Source organism: Agelaius tricolor, unplaced genomic scaffold, assembly GCF_023055355.1.
Source record: "Agelaius tricolor isolate 1412-34295 unplaced genomic scaffold, bAgeTri1.0.p SCAF_9, whole genome shotgun sequence".
In the NCBI taxonomy this organism is placed as follows: Eukaryota; Metazoa; Chordata; class Aves; order Passeriformes; family Icteridae; genus Agelaius; species Agelaius tricolor.
Genome location: NW_027269269.1, coordinates 21580453 through 21590927, shown reverse-complemented (window position 1 = coordinate 21590927; position 10475 = coordinate 21580453). Strand labels below are relative to the sequence as shown.

Here is a 10475-nt window from a genome sequence, read left to right as displayed (position 1 = left end):
CTAAAGTGGCTGCCAAAAGGCATGCCACCAAATCTTTTGCCACCCCTGGCCCCTGTGCCCAGTTCTGTTTTCCCCATCCAGAGCCCCGTTTGCAGCCTGGGGAGGGTGTGGTGGCGCTGCCATTGGTTTTCCCTTTGCAGGCCCTCTCTGGTGGCATCATCTCTCTTTCCACCCTGCCCAGGACACGAGTGGCATGCTGTCCCTGGGAAAACAGGAATTCCTGTGCCTGTGAGGTACAGCAAGCCCTGCCCTGGTGGCTGATAATCCTAGGCTGTTCTGGCTAATCTTCACTTTATTAGTTTGTTGCTGATATAAACAGAGGGAGTCAAATCCGCCTGGGATTGTTTCTTTCCCTTCAGGAGCAGTGTGCTACTCTCTCTTTTCACCCCTCCCCATCCACCTGCTTTGCATTACGTCCCAATCCGATTTCCCCAAGTCTCTGGTGTCTGATTTAATTTGCCTGACGCTGCTCCTGGAATCAGCCCTCCCCCAACCCCTCCCGTGCACAGCCTTCCAGCTCCCCATGGGGAGATCAGTCCTGGGAGAGGCTGAGGAGCAGAGAGGGAGCGAGGGACTCGCTGGGTGGACAAACGGGACTGCCTGGAGACTGCAGAGGTACAAAGGACTTTTGGGCAGTGAGGAGCCATTCTCAGCAAGGGAGGCAGGCTGTGAGGGTCCCATCCAGAGGGGACTGGAACCCACCTTGCTCTACAGATCCCGGTAAGTTTGCCGCCTTGCGATGCCTGAGGTCACCTTGGTGAACCTGGCGTTGGGACCCTGAGTTTCTTGGAGCAATTATATGGGGAGCCTTTGAACAAGGGCTCATCCCATCAGAGGATGAGGGAGGGTAAGATCATGGAAAGGAGTTGGGTTAACACTGAGGTGTCTTTAGTGGTGAGGGGGTTTTGCACTGGGATGGGGTTGCTTGTTCTCCACTTGGCAGGTAAATCTCACCAGTTTCCCGGCTGGAGCGGTTGGGTAACACCTCCCCTGATCGACCTGGCACTCGCTGCCTGTACACAGCCCTGCACTCCCAGTGCACCCTGTGCACACCTCATTGCAGCTGGCTGCTGTTCTGGCTGGAGAAGGAGCCCTCAGAAAGCAAGGAGCAGAGCAGGGTAATTTTACCCTGACCTTTGATCTCCATCACAGGAGAGAGGGATCATCTCTGTATCCGGCTCTGCAAGGAGCCCGGGGTCACCAGGGCGAGCCTGCGAAGCTGGTCAGGGATTACAGGGAGACCCAGGGACACTGCCTGTTCCCACTGAGTCCTTCTTCTTCCCCCTTTCCCTTTTCCATTATTCACAGCCCTCTCCCAACATTTCACAGAGCAACCACTCCTTCTGCAGCATGGGGGGAGCTACCCAAGAGCAGATAATAAGAAGGTTCACCTTGCCTCTTTCTCCCACCCATTCCTTGCACTTTTATCCCTACCAGGGAGCAATGCAGGTGACTTGGAGGGACAGCCCCCAGGGAGCAAGCTGAGCCACCTCCATGGCATCATGCAAGGGATGTGGCCACTGCTCTGAAAAGTCAGGGTGTGGCAGCAAAAGGCAGAAGATGGATGATTCCAGGTCCCCCTCCATCTTGCACCACAGCAGAGGCATTTGATCTGCTATGAGCAGACACCAAAGGACTCAGGATGGGTTTGGTTGCCCACAGACAGGAGTGCTGCAGCAAGAAATTTGTTAGAAAAGGCAGGAGGGGGAAGAACTGTCATGTTGGAGAGCAGAAGAAATGAAATGTGATTTCCAAAGCCAAGAGCTGTGAACTGGCTGAGCACAGCTAAGGTAGAGCTCAGAACAGGGCTGGCATGAACCAGCCAAGCCCAGGCTCTGTTTGGCTGTGCCCTGCTTGCTCCTGGTGGTGCTTGCAGGAGGCAAAACTCTGGAACAGTGCTGATGCCAAGGTCCTCCTGTCAGTAGCTGTGCTGAGAGTGGTGAATTGTTTCTTTCAAAGGTACCTAAGGACTTGGTTTCCTCTTCTGCTTAGCATTCCCCTGAAAGAGCCCTTACTTCCAGAAAGTGCCAAGTGTGCACCATTTAAAAGCCTTTCCCATTAAAACTAGCCTGGCAACCACCATGAGCAACTGTGAGCTGATCCTTAGATCCACTAGAAATGTGTATCCCTGAGGTCCTGCCAGTCAAGGCTGGAAGATGCCTTGGCCAAACTCCATTTCCCTTTCCTCCGTTCTTCCCCCATTTTGTTCCTCCCATTTCCTGCCCTAAATTTGCATGACCATAACGAGCTGCTCTTTTGCACACCTGCCCTGCTCCTCCTGGGAGGCAGCTGCACTATGCTGGGGACAACTCACTCTCCACAAATTGCGCTGGGACGTGACGGATGGAGGCGACAGGCAAAGATGGAGCTATTATTATCACTCATCTGTGGCTCCTTGTCCTTCTGAGGCTGAGAACAATTCCCAACTTCATTTAGAGTGTTCCCTCAGAGGGATTTAAAGGTTCGGACACAGTCCTGAGCTGCACCTTCTCTATATTTAGCCCTTTTTATCCGTCCTCAACATCCTGCCCCTGCTGTTTGATCTGCCTATGGCTCCAAAAGCCCCTCATCTGGTCATGCAGCTTTACAGAGCAGTGAACTGGCATTCCCTTGCTAGTACCAGAGTTGAGAAACAACCAGAGAAGGGAAGAGAGTAGTGAAAAAGCAGGAGCAGTGAAAGGAAGACTGGGACCTGACAGGTAATGGGGAGGATGTGTACAGCCAGCTTCACGGAGAGCAGAAATTGGAGGGAAGGGAGAACAAGGTTCCCATCTCTGTGCAGGTCTGGGTGGGCAAAACCAGAAGTCTACAAATAAAAATTGGGGCAGGTGGATGGCCAGTGATCTCAGAGAGCCAAAGGTGTATGAAATAACAGCCCGAAGAACTTGGGAACCAAGCAAAGGAGGCTGGAATGAAAGAGTCAGGGGGAGGAGGTTACCTAGCAGGAAAAGGCAATCCAATGCTTAGGATTGATGGATCAGTCCTAAGAAACACTTGAGAAGGGCAAAGTGTGGGCCACAGTGGTAGAGCTAGCTGCACAGGGTGGCTGGAAGTTCAGGTGTTCCACTTGGTGTGCTGTAGGCTGTGACCAGAGCAGGATGGAGCCTTGCAGGCTGAACTGTACACTGAAAGTGAGGAGCAAACACCCAGCAAAAGGAGGATGTGCAGTCTCTGACTGAAAGCTGCAAGGCCTTCCCCAGCATCTCCCCGCTCTGTCAGTCAGCTGAGAGGTGGAGTGGAATGCCAGCCCTCTCCCAAAGGAGGGGAAGTGCATGGAGGTGGGCTTTCACGGCCAGGCTCACTCAATGAGGTGCAGCAGTGCGTCCTTGCTGGGAGGAGCCCCCTCCTTGCTGCTCTGTTGGAATGAGAGAAGAAAAACCAGCGGAATGAGCCCAGCTCAGGTGCTGGTCCGTTCCTGTCCTTCAGGGTAGCTGAAGGAGCTGAGGCTGGCAGCCCCAGGCCGTGGCTGTGGCACATTCCTCTGGGCCCTGGCAGTGCTGCCCTCCTGCTCCTTCACCATTTCCTGGGGCTGGCAGCCCCATCCCGTGCATGGGCAGTGAGCAGGGAACAGTCAGCAGTGCTGTGCCTCTATCCAGCCTTGCAGGCAGCAGGCACGAGTCTCCCTCTGCAAAGTGTATCCTGAAACAGCTTCCTGCTGGGATAGCCTCCCAGGAGCTAGGGGAAACCTGTGTCTTGTTCTCTTTCCTGCACTCAAAGCCATGCCTCAGGAATCATTGAACAAGCAGAAACTCTCTGTGCCTGGGGGATCAAAGGAAAGCTGTGGAGACATTCAAGGGAAGGAATTCTTCAAGGAAACTCAAAGTGCTCTACCAAGCAGCCAGCAAAGGTGGGACTTGGGAGCTCTCTGGATGTGCTTGCCTACAGCAAGAGAGCAAGTCTGGCATGCAAGGACCCAAAGCCTCACTGACCAGAGGAAATGAGGCCTTCAGGCAACAGGGATGGAAGTGATGTGACCCAGAGGAACTGGGAGAAATTCTGCAGATGCTGCTGGAACATTTCTTGGGCAACACCTGGAGCACATCTGGACACTCACATCTATCCAGGTGAAATGCTGGAGCAATTAAAGATCACGTTTGTTAACAAAAGTGGGAGATGCTGGAATCGCTGGTGAATATTTGAATGCACATAACAAGAAAGAGAGAATAAAACAGAGCTGTCGTATATTGATACAGTGCACCTGCATCTTGAATATGGATTATAATTCTGGCTCCCTGCTCTCTCTGCAAAAACGTATTGTCTCTGCTCTGTAAACAATGAAACAAAGCTCACAGAACAGCAGAGATAATAGGATGTAACAGCTTACACAGGAGGAATGACTAAGTTTGCTCTGCAGTCTAGAAAAGAGACGGGTATGACAAAGATGTATGAAATACCGAGTGATGCAGGGGTGAATAGAGACCAGTTATTTGATGATTCTTCCAACTCAAACTATAGCTACTGTCAAGTGGAACCAGTGCCACCAGGAAGTGATGGAAGCAGGAACTTCTTTGCAGAGCCTGCCACCCAGCTGTGGAAGTCATCATCAGGGGGTACTGAGGAGGCTGAACTTGGCATGGGCACAAAAATGGTGTGGACAAATGCACAGAAGAAAAGAACATCAAGGACTTGCATACAGTAATGCTGCTCTAGCTTTGGACGTCAGTGAAAAGCTGGGGCTGGGCAAGTAGGAGATGTACCCCTATCGGCTTATGCTATTCTTAGATCCTTCCCCAGGCATCAGCCTTTCTTTTTATTTTATTTTGGTTTGGTTGGTTGGTTTTGGCTTGGTTTTTGATGTGAAACTGTAAGGGAACTCTGAGAGAGAGCCTCAACAGCCCCGTAGGTTTCCTTGGTGGTCAGAGAGTTGGTTGGTCCTGCCTGGTGAGGCTTTGCTTAGGACAAACAGTGGGAAATAGCCAATGGGCTCCCCCCAACAAGTTTCTTCCTCCTGGAGCTGAGATGGACAGCTTGGCCATTAACAGGGAGAAGCTCATAAAGAGGACCCAGGGCTTGGAATGGAGAGGTTAAAAATTAATGGACAAGTGTGTCCAGAACCTCAGCAAGAGGCTCTGGAGTTCTTTAGCTTCCGTATGTGTATGTGTAAGCAGGATCCAGGACAAAATGGACCTTTGATCAGGCCCAGCACAAGCTTCCCAAATGCTAAGGGCTGTGGCCAGATACAGCACAGCATTACCGAGTGTTCAGCCAAGAAATGGTCACCAATCCTTTGTCAGGATAGTCAGGATACCTAAATTTCTGTAACTGAGCAGCCACATTGGTGTCCTATCTAACTCACACCTCTCTCCTTTGATCTGTCTCCCCAGAATCCAGGCTGCCCCACGTGGAGGAGCCACCCCTAGGTCAGAAAGATGGGGGAAATGGAGCAGATGAAGCAGGAGGCTGAGCAGCTGAAGAAGCAGATTGCGGTAATGCTGGCAACAGCCATGAAGCTGCTGAGAGCGTGTCTACCCCCCACTGCATGCCCAAACTTTCCTCCTCAGCCACAAGCTGGAGCTGGGCTTTCTCCATCTAAGTCTAGGAGCCCTCTGCAGCTCTCCACAGCCCTTTAAATGCTAATGGAGATCTTCCCACCATGGTGGGGGAAGGGAGAGAAACAGGGACAGGGGTCCCACGAGTGTAATGAATCCCCAGGATCTCCTCTGTCTGTGAGACCACTGGTGTTCTGTCAGGTGGGAGGGTCTATGGAAAGGGTGTAGCACAGTGAACAGGACGCTGAGCAAATTTTGGCTCACCTCCCTGACAATTGACTGGTGTCAAGGTGATCTAATCACAAAGATCCCCCTGTGCTGGCCACAATCCAAACACAGCAAAGCCACAATTCCTACTTCTAGTAGCCCTCAGACAATGACCCCAAATTTCACTTGTCATCACCTTCCCCACATGTTTTCAATCTGTCTCATCTGCTGTTGTCTCTTCTCCAGGATGCCCGGAAAGCCTGTGCAGACACAACGCTTGCTCAGGTAAGGGACAGGGCTGCCTGGGCAAGCTAGCACCACTCTGAGGGGCTGGTGCCCAGTCAGGAAGGAGCCAGGACGCAGAGATGTGGAAAGCAGTAAAGTTCCTGGTAGTCCAAGATAAATTCTTTCTCTCCTGCCACTCTTTCTCTAGATTGTGTCTGGAATGGAGGTCGTTGGACGCATCCAGATGCGGACCCGAAGGACCCTGCGGGGACACCTGGCCAAGATCTATGCCTTGCACTGGTCCACAGACTCCAAGTGAGAGCTGCTGCTGGCCTGCTGGCTGCAGGACAGCACATGGGTGTGAGGGGCAGGAAGGCTCTGATGGGAAGAAAGCCACTAACATGACCTTGTTCCTTTCTCACAGACTTATGGTCAGTGCCTCACAAGATGGGAAACTGATTGTGTGGGACACATACACAACTAACAAGGTAGGAGCCAGGTGGCTGCAAACCGGGATGCTGGAGTGGGTCCTCTTGGAGATGGTGTCCTTGACCTGCTCTCTGTGCTGCCAAGAACCCTGACACGGTTTCTGGTCCTCCCAGGTTCATGCCATCCCTTTGCGTTCCTCCTGGGTCATGACCTGTGCCTATGCCCCCTCTGGCAATTTTGTGGCCTGTGGAGGCCTTGACAACATGTGCTCCATCTACAGCCTCAAGTCCCGTGAAGGCAACGTCAAAGTGAGCAGGGAGCTCTCAGCCCACACAGGTGTGTGCACTGCCTGCCTGCAACTGGGTGCCCCCTGCTTCCAAACTTCACCCTTCTGTCCTTGCCCCTTTTTCTCATATTTGCTTGTTCCCACTTCCCAGGATACCTCTCCTGTTGCCGATTTCTTGATGACAACAACATTGTGACTAGCTCTGGAGATACCACATGGTGAGTGCTCCCTCCTGTATCCTGGTGCCATGACCTCTGCTCTTAGCACAGCAGCAAGTGCAGTCCTTGTGCTCTTCAGCCCTCCACTATCTAAGGAGAAATTGCTCCTACATGGAGAGGCCACATGGAGCACCTTAGGAAGCCCCATCCATTCTTCCTCCCTTGGCAGAACAGATGCTTCTTTTCTCAGCTGAGGCCAGGCCAAACAGTAGGGACCATGTCAAAAGTTCTCACAAAGAACAGTGTCATTTATGCCAGGACAGAGAGAGTTTTAATTTTATGTGGAGCATGCACATGTTCTCCACTTCTCAAATCCTGCCCTCTGTGCAAGGGACACTGCAGAAGCAGTGCCTTGATCCTTCGGTTCCAGGTTCTCAGGGCTCACTGTGCTGTGACTCTGAACAGTCCTTATTCTTTATTCACCCCATTTCATCCTGATACCTGCTTTGGAAGAACCTTTTGACCAAGGAAATGTGGCATTTCCATCAGAGATCAGGGTTACCTGGGGTTTGTTTGTCTGGCAGTGCTGTGGGATCCCACCGAACAAGAGCTTTGCAACTTACAAGCATGGACACAGAAGACCTTTTTCAGCTGTTTGCTATTTTTTTGCTGTTTGTGTCCCTCTTACTGTCTCTCAGTATTCCCTTCAGCTGTTACACTTATATGCCAAACTTCTCACACCCCCAGCCTTAGTCTAACTCTGTTTTGGCAAAGGTACTGCCAACAACAGCTGTGAAGATATCTCCTGTTATATACAGCTGACTCCAGGGATGCTCTCACCCATTTTCCCGTGCAGTAACCACAGCATCCCTCCTTTTGTCTGTGAGTGGGACAGCTCTTCAGCCTGGCTGTGGGTCTGCTCTGCCTGGGCTGGCTCTGAGAGCTCCTCTCCTCTCCTGTCCCCTCCTGCAGCGCGCTCTGGGACATCGAGACGGGGCAGCAGAAGACTGTGTTCATTGGTCACACCGGAGACTGCATGAGCTTGGCCGTCTCCCCTGACTTCAAACTCTTCATCTCAGGGGCTTGTGATGCTACTGCCAAACTGTGGGACGTGCGGGAGGGCTCCTGCCGCCAGACCTTCTCAGGGCACGAGTCCGACATCAACGCCATCTCCGTACGTACGCTTCCTGCACGGGGCTATGGCGGAGAATGGGGGGTGGAACAGCTCCAAAACAGCCCTGGGACAAGGTTGAAAGAAGCTGTCACAGTTAGCAGGGTAACAGGGGTCTTAGACCTTGGCCCCGTGATCCAGTCTGAAGCAGGGAGTGCCCAAGTTCACTGAAGTTTGGAGGAGGGCTCTCTCCAGGCACTAGAGCACCCAAGTCTTGGACAGGCAGCGCGCCATGGACCTGAGCACCCTGACACAGGGGCTGGTCCAGCTTTGCTCACAACAGCTGATGGCAGCTGTGCTTTAAGCATGCTCCAGCAGCCCTGGCACAAGATGCAAGCGAGGCAGCAGGAACACCTAACTCAGCTGAGGTCAGCTCCAGATGGAAGATCCCAAGTGGGAACTTGGGATCACAGGGAGATCTTCTGAAGATTAAATTTTCATGGGAGGCAGCTCAGACATTTGGGAGGAAGCACCTCCCTCAGAGCTGCAGAGATGGCAGGACAAGACACGTGGCAGACTATTCCTTGTAGCTAAGCAAATGCCAGCTTCCTGCAGTCTGCTGCTCAAACCACCCTCCACTGACATCAATTAGTGAAACCTTTCTCAGTTGCCCTGTGGCTATCTTGTCAGCCACATGGTTTTCTGCCATACCTGCTCCTGGGAGCCCTTTATTTACACCTCAGAGCAAGACCTGGGCATGAGCATCTATGAGAAGCCTGGGATATGAGGATCAAACAGAGGAAGGCTCTGGTAGCCAGAAGTATGTCAGACCTCAGCTGGGGGATAATAGATGGACTTTTGTTAAGGCCAAAGCTGGAGTTGAAATAATCCTTCCTCAAGCACTGAGATATCTTGCCATTTGTTTTATTGGAGTGGAAGGGGTTTATTAGGCCTTAAGAGAATATCAGTCTCCCCCTTCAGCAGACTCAAATTCCATGATCCAGTGTCTGGTCCCACCAGGTTTTCCTGCCTCCGTGGCTTCCTGGTGGTTAGCAGGAGGGGGGCGTGATGAGCTGAGGAATTCCAGTGGGATCTGAGGAGAACCTCATTCAAACACGGTGTATGCCCTCCCCAGTTCTTCCCCAACGGCGAGGCCATCTGCACGGGCTCCGACGACGCCACGTGCCGCCTGTTCGACCTGCGGGCGGACCAGGAGCTGATCATGTACTCCCACGAGACCATCATCTGCGGCATCACCTCCATTGCCCTCTCCCGCAGCGGCCGCCTCCTCTTCGCCGGCTACGACGACTTCAACTGCAACATCTGGGACTCCCTGAAAGCAGAGCGTGTGGGTCAGTGGCTCCTCGAGGTCCCTCCTCCCCTCCCTGCAAGGCCTCCTCTCCCTGCCTCAGGGATAATGAGGCACTTATTTTTCCTGAACATAGGAAGACATCCTATAGTGACAGAAACCCAGCAAAGCTCCCTCGTGCTAAGGGAGCACACCAGAACTAGGCCAACAACTCTCACTGGCCTAGAAGAGATATTGGGTTTAATTGTTAAGGAAGTCAAGCCTTTAAACAACATTGATCAAGGGGGACAAGAAGGTTCCCATTAGCTAAAACTGCTATAGAATATCCTACTTCCTCCTCGTCTGCCAGTTCCAGGTACTCACAGTGCCACTTGGTGGCCAGGCACCAAGCCAAGCGTGCACCTGGGCTTCCATCCAACATCTTTGGGTACTCTGTGATGCTCATACACAGAACTACAGCACTTTTCTTTCAGATTCAGCCCTTACCCTCTGAAAAGTCATGAAACACAGCCCACCAACAGCACTGCTATTTCTCAGCCTTACCAAGGACCCCATCCTATCTTAGTCTTACCGTCACTCCAGGGTGAAAGCAGTTGCATGAGGAGTCAGCTGGCCAGGGTGAAAGCAGTTCTGAGGATTCAGCTGGCCAGGTGAAAGCAGTTCTGAGGATTCAGCTGGCCAGGTGAAAGCAGTTCTAGCTGTCCAGGGTGAAAGCAGTTGCATGAGGAGTCAGCTGGCCAGGTGAAAGCAGTTGTATGAGGATTCAGCTGGCCATACCTGCCCAAGAACCCCTTGGGTGCTGGTTGTACACCACACACAAAAGTTTTTTGGCACATTTGCTCCCATTCTCCATGTACTGACTGCAAGAGGTTGTGCAGGAGCAGACCGGGCCGCACACAGCACGTGGGCACAGCCTGTGACACGTGTCCCCTCAGTAGGGCCACCCTGTCACCTCTCACAGGGCCCCCCTCACTGCCTCACCTCTTCCTTCCCTCCACAGGAATCCTTTCTGGCCACGACAACAGAGTGAGCTGCCTGGGGGTGACGGCGGATGGCATGGCTGTTGCCACTGGCTCCTGGGACAGTTTCCTCAAGATTTGGAACTGAGGACGGCAGCAGGGAGGGGAAGAGCAGCGGAAGCACGGCCCACAGCCCGAGCCCATGCAACACAGCATCAGCAGCTGAGCACAACAGAAATGCCTACCTACCACTCCCACTTGTCTCTAGACACAGGTCACTTGTAGGAGTCTCCCAGAGTGAA

The 10475-nt window shown here is 52.6% G+C and overlaps 1 protein-coding gene across 1 annotated transcript; it reads left to right on the top strand.

Annotated features, from left to right (window-relative positions):
* Positions 1-546: 546 nt before the first annotated feature.
* GNB3 (G protein subunit beta 3) lies at positions 547-10442 on the top strand. Its single transcript, XM_071433878.1, has 10 exons — positions 547-720; positions 5325-5426; positions 5943-5981; positions 6130-6236; positions 6346-6409; positions 6524-6686; positions 6788-6854; positions 7767-7968; positions 9041-9257; positions 10215-10442. Exons 2-10 carry the CDS (start codon positions 5370-5372, stop codon positions 10319-10321), a joined length of 1023 nt encoding a protein of 340 aa, XP_071289979.1. The 5' UTR covers positions 547-720; positions 5325-5369; the 3' UTR covers positions 10322-10442.
* Positions 10443-10475: the final 33 nt, after the last annotated feature.